Below are 23,441 nucleotides of genomic sequence, written 5' to 3' on the forward strand. Positions count from 1 at the left end.
AAAACTTTGTATAAAATGAATGATTATACTTTAAAGTCTATGAATGTAAACAGACAGCTGGAGAAGAGCTAATAACCAGCTTTGTTGTATCTGAATTCACCATCCAATACTCTTAAAGAGGTTAAGTCAAAGGCACATGTTCTTTTAGGTGTTGTTATATATAAGACAAAGCAGGTCTACTGATTACTCAATAAAAGGCTAAGTCTGGAGTCTATCCTACTCATCCTCTAAGAAGCAGGATCAAAGTAAGATGAGGCTAGGGATTACAAAGGCAGCCATTACTACTGTCTGCCCCTAGCCAATACAGAAGTCATGCAGTTGTAAGGAAAAACGAGAATGATGCAACCCCTTCCAAAAAACATATATACCTTTCAGAAATAACTCAGATTCCTATGACTACTAAAACTGTAGTCAGAAATATTTGAGACAATGGGTTCTTCATATATGACCTAGTCTACCCTCATGTTCTTTGGGGCTTTCTTTTGGGACCTCTCCCTCTTCTTTCACCAGTTTAGTGGGGGCAGGGGAGGGGAGGGAACATCAATATGTCGGTTATAAGAGTACCTGCACAGTGGCATCATGGAACGTTCTTTTGTCAGAGATTGCCAGACCAAGGTCTGTACTAATACTCTCTCACCACTGAGCTAATGGTTTCCCTCTACGTAAAATGTGGTTTCTTATCCTTCTTTAGAGCAGTGATTAAAAAAAAAAATCGATTGTAATATTCTGTGTACTTCTTCTACCCGTTCTAATATCCATATGCCATTTAAGAACAGCATCAAGGGGTGCCCAGGTGGCTCAGTCGGTTAAGCCTCTCACTCTTGATTTCAGTTCAGATCTTAATCTCAGTGTCATGAGTTCAAGCCCCATACTGGGCTCCACGCCCTTAAAACAACTTAAAAAAAAAATCCACAAAAACAAAAACTCCAGTGTCAAACTTGACATCGGACCAAATTCCTATAATCTTAATATGAGAACTAGCATTTTGAATCATAAAGCCTTCCTCTGGCTTGTTGGAAGGAAGCAGGATCTCTTGTAAGAGAATAAAAGCTGAAGGTCATATGCTGATTGACAGTGAACCCTGGGCTCAAAGGTGGTAGTGAAAACCATAGGGAGTCCAAAAAGGTGCATCACAGGGCTAGTGAGCAGGATAGGGCTTAATGCTCAGAGCACTTGCTTCAGTACAGCAGCTCTGCCTTATATATGTTCTATATACTGGGGTTTCACATAAGAGTTCTTTTTTATTTTTTTTTATTTTATTTATTTATATTTTTTAAGAGTTCTTTTTTAAAAAGGTTCTGCAGTTTCTTAAATAATGCTGAAAAATCTCGAGTTATACTATCATTCATATTTTAAGATGAGGTAAAGCTCATAAAAGTGGAGTAACTTGTTTAAGGTTACAGTTAAGTATTATTATTTCTATTTATTCTGGTTATTTCTATTTATAATTTATTATGACTTACAGTTGGATTAGTGTGGCTATCTCAGGAATATACTAATATGGCACTGCAAATTTAAAACTTCTCAGCTTTAATATCTGAGTGTGCAAATGATCCAAACTAAATTAGACCAGTTTTTTTAAGTAGTCAATAATATGCAGGAAGGTAAATAACTTTCAAGTAAAACTCAATTTTAACATGTTTAACATCTTTTTAAACTCAATTTTGATTTTATCTCTGAACTAAAACGAGGCAATTACCAATTGCTGAGTCTTCTAGTTAGCCTACATTTATAATTCTGGAGACATGAATATGAAAAATAACTATTTCTTCCTTCTATTTTTAGGTTACTAACCTGATTAACTATGCTTAATCTGTCTTTTACCTTTAAAATCAAGCTTATAGGGCAGCCCGGGTGGCTCAGCGGTTTAGCGCTGCCTTCAGCCCAGGGCCTGATCCTGGAGACCCGGGATCGAGTCCCATGTCGGGCTCCCTCCATGAAGTCTGCTTCTCCCTTGGCCTGTGTCTCTGCCTCTCTCTCTCTCTCCCTGTCACTCATGAATAAATAAATAAAATCTTTAAAATAAATAAGTAAATAAATAAATAAATAAAATCAAGTTTATAGGGCTCTTGGCTAGACAAATTAAATTTAATTCTAATACACAGCATTTCAAATTCAAAATATATGACCAGAATTCCCACTGGTCATATTTTGAGCACATGACTTGGTCCAAAAAAACCAAACCAAAGGAAACCACTACCCAGGGAGATTAAAAAAAGAAAAATGTTCTTTCCTTGTTTGTCCTTGATACAAATTCTCAAACAAACAAATCATGTCTAGTGCCTACCTGAGCCATCAGTGGGAACGGAACTTGCATTGATTCCAGAAAGACCAAATAGAGGACATTCTCGATCTGTGTTGACATGACCCCATTTGTGACATTTAATGCACCTCACGTTTCGAACCTGAGAAATCATGAACATTATTTCAGTTAAGATTGTAAGAATCTTTTTTTTTAAAGATTTTATTTATTTATTCATGAGAGACACACAGAGAGAGAGAAAGAGAGAGGGAGAGGCAGAGACACAGGCAGAGGGAGGAGCAGGCTCCATGCAGGGAGCCTGACGTGGGACTCCATCTGGGGTCTCCAGGATCACGCCCTGGACCGAAGGCGGCGCTAAACCGCTGAGCCACCGGGGCTGCCCAGATTGTAAGAATCTAACAAATGTTCAAATCCCTACTTCTTAGTAGTTTAGGTTAAATTACTATCATTCATAAAAGATTTCCAGGGAAAGAGACTCCCTGACTATATTTGGTAATTTAACATAAATACTAAAATCTTCTATAAATTCTGCCTAAAAGCTAACCTGAATTCTGTTTCCTTTTGACTGTTACTTGGTGACAATAAAACAATGTCATCTAAAAAGAAATGATAAAATATCAAAAAAGAATTATGTCCTGGCTTAATCTTAAATTCTCTAATTCATAAAAGTTAACCTTTGAAGTTTCAGTTGCCTAACCAGAGGTTTGCAAACTGTTTCTGTAAAACACCAAATAGTAAGTATTTTAGGCTTTATGGGCCAGAGGTCTCTGTTGCAACTACTCAACTCTGCCAATGTAGCAGAAAGAAGCCACGGACAATATGTAAATGAATAAGCAAGGCAGGATTCCAAAAAATGTTATTTCCAACAAGAACTTGGCCCTCTGGTAATATTTTGTCCCGATTCTAAACAAATAGTTTTACATCTTAACTTTGAGCTAATTCTCCAAATTCCTGAAAACTACAGAGACCCATATCATTATGACCCTCAATACAAACCTTTGATTCCTCTCTCTCTCTCTTTTTTTTTAGCAGGAGAAAATCAAATTTAATAGGCATATGTACAGAGAATCCACATGGATATGAAATTTCTGATTCCTATCTTTAATCTGTCTACTATATTTAATGTTTTCTCCCCGAGTCCTTTTACTATCTGGATACAAATCAAAACTACAGAGCCCTTTTTCAGCTGAAATACCTTTTGGACAACAGTATAAAGAAGTATTTATTAAGTAAGAATATTTTTACAGAGTAAAATATGGGTCACTTGCCTGAATGCCAAAGGGCTGATCTCTGATGTTCATGTCATCTTTGGCATATCTATTGAGTAGAGAATATGTATAAACACAATATTAAGAACAGTTTAATAAATTAGAGAGCAGTAATCCTGAAAATAGTTTTATGGTTCTAAATACATTATAAAATGTGTAACTTCAATAAATACACAGAACTATGAAATATATTTAGTATTTCCAAACACCACTTTATTACTAATTATCCAGTTTGATGATATGTGATTTTTAAAAAATGGAAAACTATGTAAAATTAAAGCCTATGATCAAGTAAATTAGTTGTATAAAACAAATCATGTAAAATATCTTTTTACATTAGTCACCTACTCTAGTGAATGAAGAAGCGATATAAGATGGGATATCAGATAAAGTTAATGATATATATTTCATCTTAAAAGAAAATTGGCTCTTACTTTTCCCGTGGAGCTCCTTTCTGCCATTCAAATTTGTATTCAGTCTCTCCTTCTGTTTCTTCTTTCTAAAAACATTAAGAAGTCTTTCAATTTTTTCATAAAATTACAATCTACTGCCAAGTAAACTGAAGCACATTAAATAGTACTTTACCTCTTTGTTTTCTTGATTGCATATCAAAGATATAGGAGAAAAAAAAAAGTAGCTCAAGTTAAAAACTTCAACATTAAAGTCTCCTATCATATATTATGATATCACAGTATTTAGTTGTAACTTGTAAGAAATTATTGGTTTGACTTTTTTTCTTCTTTCACAAGATAAAATTCAAATTGCTAAAGGATAAATACAATATTGAGTGAGATAGTAATAACACATTAATTCCTAATTTTTAAACCTTTTTATTTTTCATTGAAAGAATATTATGCTACCTATAAGTATATTCAGCAGGAAGAACTAAAGATGTATACACAAAGTATAAAAGAATAAATGCACTTCTGTTAATGTTGACATTTTTTCCTCCTCAAAGGTCAAGTCACAAAATATTACTAGATTAGACAGGTATTTTTAGTATTTATTCTGTTGCACTGAATTCAGTATTTTACGATTATTTTTACAGGAAAAAATAGCAATTTTAAAGATGAAGAGCAACTTTTATGTACCTATGTATGTATTTACTTATTTAAAGATTATTTATGTATTTATTTATTTAGAGAGAATACAAGCGGGGAGATGGAAAGAATCCCAAGCAGAGTCTTGAGTACAGAGCCCAAAGTGGGGCTCAATCTCATGATACCGAGATCATAATCTGAGTCAAAATCAAGAGTTGGACACTTAGCCAACTGAGCCACCCAGGAGCCCCAAAGATGAAGAACAACTGTAAAAAAATGTCTGTTCTAACAGTGCTCAAGCTTTAGTTGTAAAGACATCAAAGACAAAAAAAAAAAAAGGGAATGAGGCAAGTACCTTTTTTAGCTCCTGGTGGGGCCTCATACATGAAATTAAGGCCATTCTTTACACGCTCATCGCCCATAAGCAATCTAAATAAAACAAGAAATAAAATTAACAATTTTATATAGGAGGAAAAAATTACAGAATAACTGTTCCCCATCTTCTAAAACTCTAAGGGAATTTAGAGAAAATATTTTTGTTGGAAATAAAGTTCTAAAACTTTACTTCACTGATTAGATAACTTCTGAAATACATGAATGGAAATTCAAACAGTGCTGCCTCTTTAGTAACTGGTTTTAATTTTTGAGACTCTCTCATTACCTGAGAGATCCTAGCCCTCCCAACAGAAAAGGAGAAAAATGCCATGGTCGCCCTCACATACTTTTTTTAAACCCTGAAATGCTATGGAAATAATGACAGTTTTGAAATTCTATATTCCAGCAGAAATTTGGAATTAAGTTAAATAGTGCCAACATTTTTTCTTAATTGTGAAGGATCAAACCATTTGGAAAAATGAGTCTCTCTGGAATTTCTTTAGAAAGTCAATCCAGGGCATCCCCGGTGGCGCAGCGGTTTAGCGCCGCCTGCAGCCCGGGGTCTGATCCTGGAGAGCCAGGATCGAGTCCCGCGTCAGGCTCCCTGCATGGAGCCCGCTTCTCCCTCTGCCTGTGTCTCTGCCTCTCAGTCTCTCTCTCTCTCTGAATAAATAGATTTAAAAAAAAAAATTGTTTAAAAAAAAAAAAAGAAAGTCAATCCAATTAGTGCTTGTAATAAGGGTCAAAGTCAATAGGAGAATCAAATTCTTTGATGAGGCCACAGAGGAGAGAACAGTTTAAAGAGATCCTACAACAGGTTAATCACTATGATAGAATCAATGTCTGCTGCACCTCAAAAATCATTTTCCTTATAGTCTAACACTGAAAGTTCCCAGTTTGAGTTCTGTTTAGGGAGATATAATTTTTTAAAAAGCTCTGCAATAAATTGAATGACTGGTTGAGTTAAAGTTTTAATTCATAAGATCCAAGTAAAGTACTGATTATAAAGATGAAAGCTAAAGAGTGAATAGAATCACCTCTTATATTTGAAAAAGGCAATCACAAAGGATGTATTACATAATTATAATTCTTCACTTATTTCCATTCGAATTTTTAAAGAACTATAAAAAAAAAGAAAGAGAGCAAAAGGATGACAGGATCACTATCTATATAATGGAATATTATTTTGCAATAAAAAGGAATGAGCTACTGAAACATGCTACAAAATAGATGAACTTCAAAAATATTATACTAAGAGAAAGAAGCCAGTCACAAAAGATCATTTATATGTGTAATCCCATTTATATGACATGCCCAGAGTAGGCAAATCTATAGAGACAGAAAAGAAATTAATGGTTGCTTAGGGCTGAGAAGTAGAAGGCACAAGGTATAAGAATGGGAAGTAACTGCTAACGGGTACAATATTTCTTTTTCAGATGATGAAAATGTTCTGATATTAGATTAGGATGGCTCCCAAACTCTGTAATGATATATACTTAAAGCCAATGTACATTTTCAACAACTGTAAAAATTTATCTTAAATTAACACCATCTTAAAAGTTAAAATCAAGCACGTGAAAAGCTCAACATCACTAGTCATCAGATAAATAGAAATTAGGGGCACCTGGGTGGTTCAGTCAGTGAAGTGTCTGCCTTTAGCTCAGGTCATGATCCCAGGGTCCTGTGACTGAGCCCTGCATCAGGCTCTCTGCTCAGTGGGAGGTCTACTTCTCCCTCTCTCTCTGCCCCTGCTCACTCTGTCTCACATGTGCTCTAATAAATAAATAAATAAAATCTTAAAAATAAATAAAAACCATGAGATAGCACTTCATACTAATTAAGATGGCTGTTATTAAAAAAAAGGAAAATAATAAATGTTGGCAAGGACACGGAGAGAATGGAACTCTCGTGCATTACTAGTGGTAATGTAAAATGGTGCAGCTACTATGGAAGAATTTAGTGGTTCTTCAAAAGCTAAACACAGAATTACCAAATGACCTAGCAAATCTACTCCTTTTTTTTTTTTAGAGCACTGCTTTATTTATTTATTTATTTATGATAGTCACAGAGAGAGAGAGAGGCAGAGACACAGGCAGAGGGAGAAGCAGGCTCCATGCACCGGGAGCCTGATGTGGGATTCGATCCCGGGTCTCCAGGATCGCGCCCTGGGCCAAAGGCAGGCGCCAAACCGCTGCGCCACCCAGGGATCCCTACTCCTAAGTATATATCTAAAGGAACTGGGACTTGAACAGATGGACATTTGCATGCTAATGTGTATAGCAGCATTACAGCAGCCAAAAGGTAGAAGCAACTTAAGTGTCCATTCATGGATGGATGGGTAAATAAAATACAGTATATACACACAATGGAATATTATATAGCCATAAGAAGAAAATAAGTTCTAACCCATGCTACAATATGGATGAATCTTGAACACACTGTGCTAAGAGAAATAAATCAGTTGCAAAGAAACAAATATTTTATGATTCTACTTATTAGACGCACCTATAATAGGCAAATTCATAGAAACAGAAAGTAAAATAGTGGTTACCAGGGGCTGAAGGGAGAGGGAAATAGGGAATTATTGTTTAATGGGTACAGTTTCTATTTGGTGTAAAGGAAAATGTTTTGGAGATAAATAGTAGCGATAACATAACACAGTCAATGAAATTAATGGCAGTGAATTGTACACTTAAAAATGTTCTATATATTTTACCCCTGCAAAAAAACATTTAGTTTATACTGAAACAAAAATAACATAAAATAAAAACTGGAAGATCCAATTTCCACTTCATGTAAAATTCAACAAGTATATAAAATAAAAGGTAAAGATATGATACTGGCATTTTGTTTTAATTTCAATTAAAAACTTGTAAAAATTATTATTTTTTTGCTATTGATTATATGCAGAGTGAATGCACTGACATCCCAATAAATCTGTTTTTATCCAGTCAGAATAATAAATGTGACTGTCATCTTTAAAAAAAATGTATGTAAAAAAAAGGGGGGGGGGAATCCCTGGGTGGCTCAGTGGTTCAGCACCTGCCTTTGGCCCAGGGCATGATCCTGGAGTCCCAGGATCGAGTCCCACATCGGACTGCCTACATGGAGCCTGCTTCTCCCTCTGCCTGTGTCTCTGCCTTTCTCTGTCTCTCGCTGTGTCTCTCATGAATAAATAGATAAAATCTTAAAAAAAAAAAAAAAGGTTGCAGCATGTGAAATGGATTTAGGAACCAAGCTGATAGAGCAGTCAAAGGCCAAAACTGACACAATCTGAGCAACAAAATAAGTAACAATAATACTGTATTATAATCCATTGAATAAGTATCACTGAGTCCATGCTGGTAGAAATAATTACATACATAACTAAATGAGACAAAGGGAAAATTCTTCTTTCCAGAGGAATTCAAACTTTAAAATATAGGGGGAATGAGAGGAATAGAACTACTGGAATACCACAGTAATAACTGATGCAGGCAATATCCACCAGTGAATGCTAGCTTAGTGGACAAAAGTTCAAAAAAACCCAGGATATCTGTATAGCTTCAAATATTTAATTACAAAGAGAATAAAGTAACTCTTTTTTAAGATCAAGAATAAACAGGGGGCACCTGGTTGGTTGAGTTGGTAGAATGTGTGACTCTTGATGTCAGGGTTCTGAGTTCAAGCCCCATGCTGGGCATGGAGCCTACTTAATAATAAGAAGAAGAAGAAAGAAGAAGAAGAAAGAAGAAAGGGAGGGGGGAAGGAGGAAGGAAGGGAGGGGGGAAGGAGGAAGGAAGGGGGGGAGGAAGGAGGAAGGAAGGGGGGGAGGAAGGAGGAAGGAAGGGGGGGAGGAAGGAGGAAGGAAGGGGGGGAGGAAGGAGGAAGGAAGGGGGGAGGAAGGAGGAAGGAAGGGGGGGAGGAAGGAGGAAGGAAGGGGGGGAGGAAGGAGGAAGGAAGGGGGGGAGGAAGGAGGAAGGAAGGGGGGGAGGAAGGAGGAAGGAAGGGGGGGAGGAAGGAGGAAGGAAGGGGGGGAGGAAGGAGGAAGGAAGGGAGGGAGGAAGGAGGAAGGAAGAAGAAGGAAGAAAGAAGAAGAAAGAAGAAGAAAGAAGAAGAAGAAGAAGAAGAAGAAGAAGAAGAAGAAGAAGAAGAAGAAGAAGAAGAAGAAGAAGAAGAAGAAGAAGAAGAAGAAGAAGAAGAAGAAGAAGAAGAAGAAGAAGAAGAGAAGAAGAAGAAGAAGAAGAAGAAGAAGAAGAAGAAGAAGAAGAAGAAGAAGAAGAAGAAGAAGAAGAAGAATTAGAAGAAGAAGAAAACCCAGCATAATCTGTTGCAAACCTACTTTTCCATCTCCACTATCTTTTTATCAGCCTAACTCAATTATTGACTGCTTCCCCAAACACCCTCTCTACTCTCCCACTTTGATCTTTAATAAGCTTTTACTATATGGAAATCAGGGTTTCTCAACAGTGGTGCTACTGACATTTTGGACCAGATCATTCTTTGCTGTGTGGGACTGTTCTGTACACTGTAGGATGTTTTGCAGCATCCCTAGTCTTTACCCGCTAGATGCTGGTAGCATCCAACCTCTGAGTTCTGACAATCAAAAATGTGTCCGAATGCTGTCACATGTCCCCTGGCAGGAGGGTGGCCAGTGGGGGGAAATAATGGCCTTCAGATGAGGACCACTGATCTAAATCCTTAACATTCTTCATAGTTCAGCTCAATTGTCACTTCTTTCATGAAGTTTTACCTTCCTATCCCAAATGGAATCATCTGTCCTACATTAGCATGCTATAGTTTTTAAAACATTGTGTTTTTAATATGTCAAGTTATTATATTCAGCTTTGAACTATGTGTACATAGATATTTCTGAGGGCAGAGACAAACTATATATCACACTTGTATAGGCCCCTATTTAAACAGCCTGCTATTTATGGTCTTGCATGAAATTAGGTACTCAATAAAAGTTAACCAAATTAAATAGAATTAGTGAGAAGAGTACTTAATTGACCTAAAAGTTTTATTTCTATAATTTCACTCTTGATATACTATATTTTTTTATTTTACTTTTTTTTTTAATTTTTATTTATTTATTTATTTATGATAGTCACAGAGAGAGAGAGGCAGAGACACAGGCGGAGGAAGAAGCAGGCTCCATGCACCAGGAGCCCGATGTGGGATTCGATCCCAGGTCTCCAGGATCGCGCCCTGGGCCAAAGGCAGGCGCCAAACCGCTGCGCCACCCAGGGATCCCCTATTTTACTTTTTTTAAAAAGATTTTTATTCATTTGACAGAGAGCAAGAGTACAAGGAGGCAGAGGGAGAGGAAGAAGCAGGTTCCCTGCTGAGCAGAAAGCCCAATGTGGGGCTTGATCCTAGCACCCAAGATCATGACCTGAGCCAAAGGCAGATGTTTAACCAACTGAGCCACACAGGCGCCCCTTGGTATACTATATTTAAAGAGAATATCTAGTAAGAGTTAAGTAGTACTTCACTTATGTTCCATAGTTTGATGAAAAACAGAAATGAACTGAAGATAGTATGGTCTATGTAATTAAAGCACTATCATTCACTTGCTTAATTAACCAAGAGCAATTAGCTTCAGAATTAGACATATTAATATAAACATAAAATGACATTAGATGAAGGGCAGGTACTCTGCTGGAATACATCAAAACAGAACTCTACTATGATTCTGCCATTAATAGGGCAATGACATGCAGGTCAAGTAGAGACACTTCATTTTACTTTTTGAAGGCGTCCTGTACATCTTTTTATTTCAGTGTACGCTAAAAAAGTATCTTTGTAAGCAATCTCAGTAGTTTGAGTGTAGACTTTCATTGTTCTTCCAAGCTTTACCTAAGTTGGGATTTGCTCATCAACTGTGTGATGGAGTCACATCAATATATGTTTTATGTGAATTATGGGTAAGGCTGGAAAAAGTGGCAATGTACAGATATAAGAGTAAAGAGGGTACACAGGAAATAGAATCCTACCACTGGGGAATTCAATTCAAAAAAGCTAATTTACTGTATGATTTAGTAAGTGATTATTCTCATGCAACTGAGTATTCTAAAAACATTAGCATAGTGAAATTTCTTACCTATTATCATATGATTCTTGTTCTTTAAGATACTGTTGCATTAATTCTTCTTGTTTCTTCTTATCATATGATATTTTCTGTTCTGCCATCCATACCTAAATTAGTGAAGTAAGAAATTTAAGTTAAATAGTAAGTTTTCTTTTCTTTTATAACAAAATATAAAATGTTATCATATATGGTTTACAACATAACCTATTTTGGCCATAATGACATCACCACAAAATAACAGCTAAAAAGTCTGATTTGTGCCTTGATACAGGTCCTTAAATCTAGTCATTCAAAATAGCTAAACTTCCATGCAAAACTATCAAACTTAAGAACCACTTTGAGCACCTGCAGTACAACAGCTTCTTGCATGCAGTCTCCATATCATCTTAGAGAAGAGAATGACCATCTCTCTATATGGAATATGTCTAGTCTAGAAAACACCTACGGCACAACCAGTAGGAATAAACAATGCCCATGAGTATCACAGACACTCCAAAAGAGGAGAAATGGAGGATAAGGAATAGAAAAAAAAAAAAAAAGAAAGAAAGAAAAGAAATGGAAAGGTAGTTGTAGAAAAAAGGAAAGAGACAAGAGAGAAAACAGGTAACAGAGATGTGTCAAATGTCTTGAGTTGCTCAAGGGTACCAAACCACAGGCTGACTGTGTCTCTACGTGAAATCCTCAAAAATCATAAAAGTACTGGAGGTAAAAAGCCCACACAACTTATACAAGAATACTTAATCAGGTTATTTCTTGGTTTCAAAGGTATCAGTGCCTTCCTACTGCCTTTACAGTAAAGGACACGGTATTTGACAACCATTCAATGTAAACAAGAAATCAAGACTTTCTCTCTAAATATGCTGTTTTAGGAAGGTAAATTGGAGGACAAATACTTACATTGATAAAATTATAATTATTAACTATGGGGGCAGATAGGTATGCAGAGGAGAGTGTGGGACAAGACTGCCATTACTCAATTCTAGAAGCAAAACAGGTGTAGTTACCAGTATTTTAATAATGATGAAATAGGAATGTTCTAGGGGACACTGTTTTAGAAGTGGGTAAGAAGGAATTCATATGGAAATAAAAGCAAAAACAGAAATGGAAAGGCAGGGCAGCCCCAGTGGCCCAGCGGTTTACCATGGCCTTTGGCCCGGGGTGTGATCCTGGGGACCTGGGATCGAGTCCCACGTCAGGCTCCCTGCATGGGGCCCGCTTCTCCCTCTGCCTGTGTCTCTGCCTCTCTCTCTGTGCGTGTCTCTCATGAATAAATAAATAAAATCTTAAAAAAAAAAAAAAAAAGTATACAGTTTAAAAAAAAAAAAAAAGAAATGGAAAGGCAATTCTCCAGGGACAGAATATACCAGAAATTTCTTTTGGTATGTTTCCTGAAAGTTTCTCCCACTGACTTCATACTTAGCAATGTAATATTACAGTACAAGAAACACCTACATTTAAGATAGGCACATTTGGAATTTTTTACTGTAGCTCAAAGTGAAAACAGCTACAACAAAGACACGCAGGGTGTCACTGTCTCATAGAATAACACATTAATAATAACATTCAAGTGGAGAACATATTATTTCTAACAGAATAACTACCATTTATTTAAAGCTCTAAATTTTACAAAGTTATTTTACTAATCTCAATTGCTCAAGTGCTTAAATACATTTTGAGTACCATGGACTGAAATAAAAATAAAATACATTTTTGCCTTCAAAATGCTCAGAATATGCTGATAAAAAAATCACGTTCACTTCTGTATGTTTAAACTATTTCACGATAAGAAAATGAACTGTGCAAATAATAATAAAGTTTGATATCTGGATAATAGAAATATATACAAGAAAAATAAAACAAGACAGTGACTGGAGGACAGGAGGAAGGCTGGTATAATGGAATGCTTTATAGCAAGTTTTGCTTTTTAGAGTTAATTTTTCTAAGATTTATTTATTTTAGAGAGAGAAGAGAGAGCATGCTCACCTGAGGGGGCAGGGGCAGAGGGAGAGAGAATCTCAAGAGCCCCACAGCAGGCTTGATCTCATGACCCTGAAACCATGACCTGAACTGAAACCAAGTGTTAAATACTGAACTGACTAACCACCCAGGTATCTCTAGAAGCTAATTTTTAAGTTAGGTAACTATATTTTCAGGTAGCCAAAGTTATCATTTCTTACATATCTTTCCAAAGATGTTCTAATGCATATACACATAATCTTATATATATGATTATATATATATATACACACACACACACCCCCAGTATATGTAACAAACATACATTCTTTTCTCAATCTTTTCATAAATGGTAACGTATACTGCATACTTGCACACAAAATATGTATAAAATAAAACTGAATACTATGGAGATCATTTCTAGATTAGTTTAAAAAAAAAAAAAGCTTTCTTGGTTTTGGGGGGAGAAGGGGCCGAATATCATTTTACTGTGGAGCTATCGCACCATTTATTTAACCAGTCTCCCGCTCTACTGATGGGCATTTAAACAATTTCCAATCTTTTGCTATTATAAACTTTGCTTCAACAAATAACCCCATACACAAGTAACTTTATACATGTTAAGCAGGGTTTTGAAGAAGTTCAAATTTTTGAACTTGAAGGAAAATACAGGGTAAGACATGTTCTATATCCACACAATGGAATTATTCAGCAATAAAAATGAATACAATACCAATACATTCTACAACATGGATTAACTTTTAAAACATATTAAGAAAAAAAATCATTCATAAAGGCCAAATACTGAATGATTCCATTTATAGGAAATTTAAGTTTTAGGTGGAAGATAATGAAGGTCTAAGCTAAGAAATAGGCAGTAGTGACAAAGAGGAGAAATGAATTAAAAAGATATTTGGAAGGTAAGACAAACAGAATTTATTAGCTACCTAGATAAAGGGGTGATGGAAAAGGGATGAATCTTGAATTTCTGGCCTGGGTAACAGAATGAAGGAATGTGTTACTACCTCTATTTCCTACCCATATGAGATAGGAAGTATAAAAAGAAAAGCAGATTTAGGATGAGATATATATTCATTTCAGCTATCCTGAGTTTGAGATGCCTGTAATGTGCCAAGATGATACTCTCTAGTGCATACAGTTGTCTTGAGGTACCTTGAGCTGGGGGAGAAAAGTGAGACTTCAGATTTCAGAGTTGTAAAGTAATAGTTAAAACCATGAAAGTGGATGTGACTGTCTGGGAAAGCATATAAAGTAAACAAAGTATGGCACAGGCCAAGGATGAAGCTCTGGATAACATATGTATTCTAAGAGCAGGCTAAAAATAAATATGTGGGGGGGGGGGGCAATTAACACTTTATTGGGCAATCCCTCCATGGGTGAGCCGGTGCTAGGTGGTGCTTTGTTTCACAGCCTTTATCTGCACCATCTTATTTACTGCTAACAATTTCATGGTAACGGACACTTGTCATTTTAAATTTACAAATTAGGAGACTGAGGATAAGGGATTTTAAATATTTGTGTAAGGTCTGGAGTTTAAAAGTGACTGTACTGAAATAATTACAATCCTGGTCGGATTCCAGAAAGGTCAGACTTTCCTATTTCCTACTTCACCACTCTGCTTTCCACGGCCACACTATTCAGCACGGGTTTTTCCGTACTGCACCGAGTAGACCTGTAACTGATCATTTAAAAAGCTCAACAGGGCGCCTGGCTGGCTCAGCCGCAGAGTATGTGACTCTTCCTCTCCGGGGTGGTGAGCTGGAGCCCCGGGTTGGGTGCAGAGATTACTTTTAAAAAAATCATTAACTCCATAAATAAAGCCAAACATCGTTGTATATCTGAAACTAATGTAACACTGTGTACGCCTGAATTTAAAAATATTACGTAAAATAGCCCAACTTCAAAGAGATGAGACAGACGCTACATTTTCGGGTGGGATAAAAAAAAGGGGGGGGGGAAGCAAGAGGTGACCTTACTTCCCTTTCAAGATCTGAAGGAAACAGGGAATCACCTTTGGACAGGATGGCAGAGCTCAGAAGCCACGATCCCTGGGATCCGAAAAGACAAAACCAGAATCTTTTGAGGAAGTAACTACGATCAGACTTCTTCGTTATCTTACAGATTCACATTCTAGCTGACGAGCCGACCGAGCAGACGAAGGCTTGCCCGTCTCCTGGCTGATGCCAGCTTCGTCGGCGAGTTTCTCCGGGGAGGAGAAGGAGCGAGAAGACCAGGGCTTCAGCCCGGGGAAGAGGCGACTGTCCCGGGAATCCCAGAGACACCACCAGGGTCAGCTCCTGCAGCCCCGGGCAGCCCGGGCACCCCCGGCCGGAACCCTCCCCGGCTTCCCTTACTCACTTTTTTGATATTGGATTTGGAGGCAGGATGAAAGTCCTTCTTGCACATGAAATTGGCGAAAGATTTCCCCATCTTAAAGCCTGAGCTGGGGAAGCTGGACGCCGGGTCTCAGAACAACGTAAACAAACGCTGCCGCCTAACCGGAAGTGCGCCGCCAGGGGCGGCGGGAACTTCCGCGGTCAAAGGTGACCACTTCCGGCAACTCGCGCCTCCGCCCGCCCCGCAGGCCCCTCCCCCTGTCAGTGTGGGCGCGTGCGCCGTGGGGCTGCCGAGCCGGGAGGTGCTGCGTGGCGGCCTCGGGGGCTCCGGGAGGGGGTGGGCTGCGGGTGGGCAGGGCTGTGTGGAGGTGTCCCTTCCGCGGACTCTGACTCGACTTACCTAAAGTTCTCCGCACCGATTGTCTCGTCTGCATTGTGGAAGTAGCGAATTCTCGTGCAAACTCTGGATGCTTCTGCAAGCTCTCGGTGAGCTAAGCCTGTGCCCTGGAAAATGCCAAGGTCCACAAGGAGCGAGAGGGTTTATGTTTTGTTACCGGCTGTACCGTGTGCCTGATGTGCATTGGCATTTGTTGAGTGGTGAATGCGCATTTAGGAGTTGGCAAGGGCTCCTGAGCTTCCCCCACTGCTCTACCAACTAGGTGGCCTGTTCCATAGCCTCTCCTGCGACCCCCGTCGTGCAGCTCCATGTTTTTTAAAGATTTTATTTATTAGACACACACACACACACACACACACACACACACACACACACACACTGAGGCAGAGACACAGGCAGAGGGAGAAGCAGGCTCCACGCAGGGAGCCCGACGTGGGACTCGATCCCGGGTCTCCAGGGTCACGCCCCGGGCTGCAGGCGGCGCTAACCGCTGAGCCACCCGGGCTGCCCGGAGACCCCAGGGTTTTGGGTGCCCGGAGCTGCTACTGCTGCAGGGGCTCCACCAACCAAGCCCTCTGGCAGGGAGGCGGGGGGTGCGATAGCGAGAATAAACCTCTTGTGAGCGGTTTACCCTTTTGTCCAATGATAATAACCGCTTGCGTTTGAGTGTCTGATACTGATGGAGGAACGAGTTAGGGGCAGGTGGGGCTAGGCAGGGAAGGATAAGGGAGAGGCCCCCAGAGTCGGGCTCCCACCCATCCCGAGGAAACAGATAAGACGGTGAAGACAGGAAAAAAAAAAAAAAAAACCCTAGCTCCCTAGCTCCAAAATGTTAGGGAGTTATCCCCCTTTACCTGGCTGCTAAGCGATCCCAGAGAACCAGTTGTAGAGGAATGTTACGGAGGAGATCCTAACCAGAGAGCAGGGAACCCCTGGTTTGAGCTCGTGACATTTACAAAAACATCTTGTTGGGATGATGCTCACAGGTCCCCACTGTGTTCCTTCTAAATATCCACAATGATATTGATAAGAAATTTACCAAGTTCCCTGGTCACTTTCCTATAAAAGACAGGCCCTAAAAGCCCTGGGTGGTAACCCTGTCTGGGCCCCTCTCCCTTTCGAGAGCTTTCTCTGTATCTCTGCTTAATAAAGTTCCATCGCTTTGCTCGCTCTCCTGTCCGCAAGATTCATTCTTGGACTACAAGAGACAAGAACCGAGCTCGCCTGTATTGATTTGTTCCATGCACTATGCAAAAAAGCTTGAATAAATACATAAATATTTTTTTAAATGTTTAATATTTTTATTTTAAAATAAAATATGCACCTCCCCCGGGGGGGGGGGGCGGAGCCTGGGTGGCTCAGTGGTTGAACGTCTGTCTTTGGCCCAGGGTGTAGTCCCAGGGTCTGGGATCAAGTCCCCCACATCGGGTTCCTTGCAGGGAGTCTGCTTCTCATGTCTCTGCCTCTCTCTGTGTGTCTTTCATGAATAAATAAATAGAATATTTTAAAAATATTAAATAAATATTAAATATGTAAAAAATCCAAAAAAAACTTTATACATTGTCTTATTAAATTCTAATAAGAGCCTCCTGAGGGATTTACCTACGAGGGGGAAGGCTTAGATGGAGATTAAGGAGCCTCCCAAGGTTGTGCAGTGGTAGAGCTAAGCTCAGAACACAAATAGAAGGCGATCCAGGGCACAAAGATTGAAATTCACCCAGCGGCTAGTGACCTCTCTCCTCCCATAACTGAGGAAAAGGGAAAAGTCTTTAAGAGTTTCAGGCTCATGGTGTTTCTTTCTTGAGTCGTTCTGTTCTCTTTCGAATGAAAACATTTACCAGATTTATATTTTGTTTTAAATTGCTAGCATCTGGGATCCCTGGGTGGCGCAGCGGTTTAGGCGCCTGCCTTTGGCTCAGGGCGCGATCCTGGAGATCTAGGATCGAGTCCCACGTCGGGCTCCCGGTGCATGGAGCCTGCTTCTCCCTCTGCCTGTGTCTCTGTCTCTCTCTCTCTCTGTGACTCTCGTAAATAAATAAAAATTAAAAAAAAATTGCTAGCATCTGTTTGTGTAAAGCCATTCTAAAGTTTGGTCATTATAAAATAAAGGAGAGCAGGAAACTCTAAACCAGTATGTCCACTCTGGAAGCACACGCGTTCTATGGGAAATCAAGGGTTTAAGATTTTCCAAGTTACAAATGAAGACACAATCTTGATACTAAATTCTACAGTCAGGATTTACAAATTATGTCTGTGAGCTTCTTCCTGGAAGTATCAACAATTAGGAATTTTACTGACATGGTTTTGTATTTGTCTGATTCAGCGAGTCAGCTTTTAAAAAGCTTTTAAACTTTCAGTGTTCTCAGTATTATAATCTGTGGGTATTCTCGTTTGAGGAAATACTGGGACTTTTCATAAATTCAGGTGGTGAGAATACAAAAGTTAATAAAGCATACTCCCAGCCCTCAAGGACCTTACTGTCTAGAAGGAGACTCACGCGTGTACACAGATATGGAAATGCATATGTGTACAAAGATATGGTCTACATAGTAGTAAAGTGCAGGGGTTTCCGAGTATGGAAACAGTGAAGGGAGATTCAGGGAACACATCAGGAAAGGAAGATCTTAGAGAATAAATTTGACCTGTAGACTAGAAGAAGGTACCGGTCATTGCCATTTTCTTACTGATTTTTGTACTACAAAATGCATTCCTAAGTCATTTTCTTACTGATTTTTGTAGACAGCATAACGTTTAAAACTTCAGTGAATACCCTTTATTAGGTATAGTAATAACATCCCTTGGCCATCGAGTGAAATTTCTATTTTGTGTATACTAAAAACGTTTTTCTCTTTTTATTTTGAATTTTCTATGTGTTTTTATAGTTTTTTTTTTTTTTAAAAAAATGGAACCTTGTTCCTGTGATACTTTTGTGGCATTACCTCCGGCAACGGTTGATAACAGGATTATTTTTGGAAAAAATTCAGACAGACTGTGCGATGAAGTACAGGAGATAGTTTATTTTCCTGCCGCAGTTCATGATAACCCGAGAGAACATCTTCAGGTAAGTGAAGTACATGTTTTGTTAGCAAGTTTTCTTTAAAAATAAAATAAACAGCTTTCTTTTTTTTTTTTTTAAGATTTTATTTATTTATTCATGAGAGACACAGAGAGAGAGGCAGAGACACAGGGAGAGGGAGAAGCAGGCTCCATGCAAGGAGCCCGACGTGGGACTTGATCCCGGGTCCCCAGGATCACACCCTGGGCTGCAGGTGGTGCCAAACCACTGCACCACCAGGGCTACCCATAAACAGCTTTCCTATTGATCATTAGCTAGCTATTCGGTAGAGATTATAGAAGTTAAAAATTCAAGGATTTAAATTTGAAAAATAATTTGAATCAGAGCTATACTATCTGGTCTTTTATTTCAGTGATTTGGAGGAAGCTGAAATAACAATAAAAACAGTTATTTCTTTGATCAAGTATTTGAATATTTATTTTATGCAAGCATGTCAAATAGGGCAAGGATTTAAAGCCTGCTGTCAAGACTAGTTCTGTCTTCTAAGAGTTTAGAGTCTAGTAGAGTAATAGGATGTACATGTAACTAACCCCATTATAAAGTAGGGTGGTTTAAATGCTAAATTTAAATAAGAACAACAAGTTGTGACAACAGTGGAGAAAGAGCAGTTTTTTCGGATTAGAGATCAAGGAAGACTTCACCAGGAACTAGGGTTTCAGCTGGAGTTTGATGGACAGAAAGGATTCTGATTGGTGTAGAAAAGGGAAAGTAATTACAGTCTCTGGAAATAAAAGTTTTATCTTCAAAAAAGGCTTTTGGGGCCCTGTGATAACACTATTAACATGAATTTTGGGGCACCTGGGTGGGTCAGTGGTTGAGTGTTTGCCTTTGGCTCAGGTGGTGATCCTGGGGTCCTAGGATCAAGTCCTGCATCAGGCTCCCTGCATGGAGCCTGCTTCTCCATCTGCCTGTGTCTCTGCCTCTCTCCCTGTGCCTCTCATGAATAAATAAATAAAATCTTAAAAAAAAAACATATGTTTTATGCAGTCATTTTGTAGTATACTCATTAACTAAAGGACCTTTTAAAATGTTTATTAAAAATCCTTTCAAAAATTTAAAAAAAAAAAAAAAAAAAAAAAAAAGGGATCCCTGGGTGGCGCAGCGGTTTGGCGCCTGCCTTTGGCCCAGGGCGCGATCCTGGAGACTCGGGATCGAATCCCACGTCGGGCTCCCGGCGCATGGAGCCTGCTTCTCCCTCTGGCTGTGTCTCTGCCTCTCTCTCTCTCTCACTGTGTGCCTATCATGAATAAATAAAATAAAATTAAAAAAAAATCCTTTCAAAAAAATCCTTTCAACATGGAACTTAAAGTAAAAGTTTCATATTATGCTTTTATTGCTAAGGTATATATTTTTTAGATTTCAGTTTATTGATATTCTAATACTAAAATATGTTAAATATTAGATGTTTTCTGTATACAGGCCTTTTTTATTTTCTGAGACTATTTTTTCATCTTGAATCCATTTCCACTTTCTCTCTTTATGTTTAAATTTCTCCTGTTCTGTAAACCAGTGGTTCTTATTCTTTCACTATGGTGGACACACGAGATGGGTGACTTCCACATGTTACAGAGGCTTCTGTAGCAATTCTATTGTATATAAGCGCGCTATATGGAACTTATGTCACTAATTAAGAAATACTGGACATTGAGATTGAGATCTACTCTCTTTAAGCCTAAGTCAATACATCTTCCTCTACAAAATGTTTCATGATTTCACAACTAGAAACCATCTCTCTCCTAAGCTTCTGTTAGCACCTCATTTTTACTTTTCTTCATGGGCCTTATACTTTACATTTTGTTGTATTTCAGTTAATGTATAAGTTTTAGGGGCAGCCCAGGTGGCTCAGTGGTTTAGCACCACCTTCGGGCCAGGACGTGATCCTGGGGACCCTAGGATTGAGTCCCATGTCGGGTTCCCTGCATGGAGCCTGCTTCTCCCTCTGTGTCTCTCATGAATAAATAAATATAATCTTTTTTTTAAAAAAGATATTGTTTAAAAAAAAGTTTTAGTTTCTTGAAAGGAAATCTGTATCTGATTCATCTTTGTAACTACCATATCTCTTAGAATGCTTTGTGATAGGAGATGCTTGATTTCAATGAATAAAAGCTTCAGGGTAAATTCTGAATATGTTTAAAGGGTAATAATTTTATGATTGAAAATTTTAAATTGTACTTTATTTCATAATGGGCATGTCTTCTGCTTGATTTTTAAGATTCTGGAATTTAATAAGTTTTTCTTTTTTGGTTGTTGCTATGGCTTTCTTTACAGTGTACTTATATAGAAATTGATCAAGTTCCTGAAACCTATGCTGTTGTCCTTAGTCGCCCAGCTTGGTTATGGGGGGCAGAAATGGGAGCCAATGAGCATGGAGTTTGCATTGGGAACGAAGCTGTATGGGGAAGAGAAGAAGTTTGTGATGAAGAGGCGCTACTGGGCATGGACCTTGTCAGGTTATTTTTTAATTATATTTTTCCAGTATAGAACTTGTCTAAATTTTTAATTTTGGTGTAACTCTTATAAGTTTTATTTTCCTGTTTTTTCCCATATTTTGGACATTGATCCTTTATAGTTTGTATTAAAATGCTTCAGAGTACAGACATATCTCATCTTGTTATACTTTGCCTTATAATACTTCATAGATACTGCATTTTTTACAAATTGAAGGTTTGTGGCAATGCTGTGTCAGGCAAGTTTATCGACACCATTTTTCCAACAGATTTTGTTCACTTCATGTCTATGTCACATTTTGGTAATCTTCACAACATTTCAAACTTTTTATTATATTTTTATGGTGATCTGTGATTAGTGAGTATAACTTGGTGAAAGCTCAGATGATGGTTAACATTTTTTTAACAATAAAGTATTTTAAAATTAATTTTTAAATAAAGGGATGTAATTGTTTTTACACATAATGCTGTTGCACACTTAATAGACTATTGAATAGTGTAAACATAACCTTATATGCACTGGGAAACCAAAAAATTCATTTTATTTTTTAATTTTATTTAATTTTATTTTTATTTATTTATGATAGTCACACAGAGAGAGAGAGGCAGAGACACAGGCAGAGGGAGAAGCAGGCTCCATGCACGCGAACCTGGATGTGGGATTCGATCCCAGGTCTCCAGGTTCGCGCCCTGGGCCAGGCAGGCGCCAAACCACAGCACACCAAGGGCTACCCATAAACAGCTTTCCTATGATCATTAGCTAGTTATTTGGTAGAGATTATAGATGTTAAAAATTCAAGGATTTAAATTTGAAAAAATAATTTGAATCAGAGCTATACTATCTGGTCTTTTGATTTCAGTGATTTGGAGGAAGTGAAATAACAATAAAAACGTTATTTTCTTTGTTCAAGTATTTGAAGTATTTATTTTATGCAAGCATGTCAATTAGGGCAAGGATTTAATGCTGCTGTCAAGATCTAGTTCTGTCTTCTAAGAGTTTAGAGTCTAGTAGAGTAAATAGAAGTACATGTAAACTAAACCCCATTATAAAGTAGGGGGCGTTTTAAATGTAAATTTAAATAAGAACAACAAGTTGTGACAACAGTGGAGAAAGAGCAGTTTTTTCGGATTAGAGATCCAAGGAAGACTTCACCAGCGAATAGGGTTTCCAGCTGGAGTTTGATGGGACAGACAGGATTCTGATTGGAGTAGATAAGGGGGAAAGTAATTACGTCTCTGAAATAAAAAGTTTTATCTTCAAAAAGGCTTTAGGGGCCCTGTGATAGACACTATTACCATGAATTTTGGGGCACCTGGGTGTGTCATGTGGTTGAGTGTTTGCCTTTGCTCAGGTGGTGATCCATGGGGTCCTAGGATCAAGTCCTGCAATCGCTCCCTGCATGAGCCTGCTTCTCCCCCCTCCTTCTGCCTGGTGTCTCTGCTCTCTCCCAGTGCCTCTCAATGATAAATAAATAAAATCTTAAAAAAAAACATATGTTTTATCATTCATTTTGTATTATACTCATTAACTAAAGGACTCTTTAAAAATGTTTATTAAAAACCTTTCAAAAAATCCTTTCAACATGGAAACTTAAAGTAAAAGTTTCATATTATGCTTTTATGCTAAGGTATATATTTTTTAGATTTCATTTTATAGATATTCTAATACTAAAATATGGTTAAATATTAGATGTTTTCGTATACAGGCCTTTTTTATTTTCTGAGACTATTTTTTCATCCTGAAAACCATTTCCACTTTCTCTCTTTATGTTTAAATTTCTCTCTGTTCGTAAACCAGTTGTTCTTATTCCTTTCACTATGGTGGACACACGAGATGGGTGACTTCCACATGGACAGAGGCTTCTGTACAATTCTATTGTATATAAGCGCTGCATATGGAACCTTAAGTCACTACTTAAGGAAATACTGGACATTGAATTGGAGATCTACTCTCTTTAGCCTAAGTCCATACATCTCCTCTACAAATGTATTTACCATGATTTCACAACTAGAAACCAACTCTCTCCTAAGCTCAGTTAGCAACCTCTTTTTACTTTTCTTCATGGGCCTTATACTTTACATTTTGTTGATTTCAGTAATGTATAAGTTGAAGGGGCAGCCCAGGTGTCAGTGCTTTAGCACCACCTCGGGCCAGGACTGATCCTGTGGACCCAAGATTGATTCCCATG

At 38.2% G+C, this 23,441-nt stretch overlaps 2 protein-coding genes across 2 annotated transcripts in view; one reads left to right on the plus strand and one right to left on the minus strand.

Moving 5' to 3' along the window:
* The window catches only part of CIR1 (corepressor interacting with RBPJ, CIR1), a 38,918-nt gene extending 23,402 nt beyond the window's left edge, over positions 1-15,516 (minus strand). Inside the window, exons 1-7 of the mRNA XM_041721764.1 lie at positions 15,355-15,516; positions 11,032-11,126; positions 4,927-5,000; positions 4,117-4,127; positions 3,966-4,030; positions 3,532-3,580; positions 2,288-2,405 (exon numbers count right to left, since the gene is read on the minus strand). Of these exons, the coding sequence (XP_041577698.1) occupies positions 2,288-2,405; positions 3,532-3,580; positions 3,966-4,030; positions 4,117-4,127; positions 4,927-5,000; positions 11,032-11,126; positions 15,355-15,426 (484 nt within the window). The 5' untranslated portion in view covers positions 15,427-15,516. The remainder of the gene's footprint in view (positions 1-2,287; positions 2,406-3,531; positions 3,581-3,965; positions 4,031-4,116; positions 4,128-4,926; positions 5,001-11,031; positions 11,127-15,354) is intronic.
* Positions 15,517-15,603: 87 nt separating this feature from the next.
* SCRN3 (secernin 3) overlaps positions 15,604-23,441 on the plus strand; it is a 29,021-nt gene continuing 21,183 nt past the window's right edge. Inside the window, exons 1-3 of the mRNA XM_041721766.1 lie at positions 15,604-15,818; positions 18,612-18,790; positions 21,074-21,255. Of these exons, the coding sequence (XP_041577700.1) occupies positions 15,800-15,818; positions 18,612-18,790; positions 21,074-21,255 (380 nt within the window). The 5' untranslated portion in view covers positions 15,604-15,799. The remainder of the gene's footprint in view (positions 15,819-18,611; positions 18,791-21,073; positions 21,256-23,441) is intronic.

This window comes from Vulpes lagopus, chromosome 11, assembly GCF_018345385.1.
Source record: "Vulpes lagopus strain Blue_001 chromosome 11, ASM1834538v1, whole genome shotgun sequence".
Classification (NCBI taxonomy): Eukaryota; Metazoa; Chordata; class Mammalia; order Carnivora; family Canidae; genus Vulpes; species Vulpes lagopus.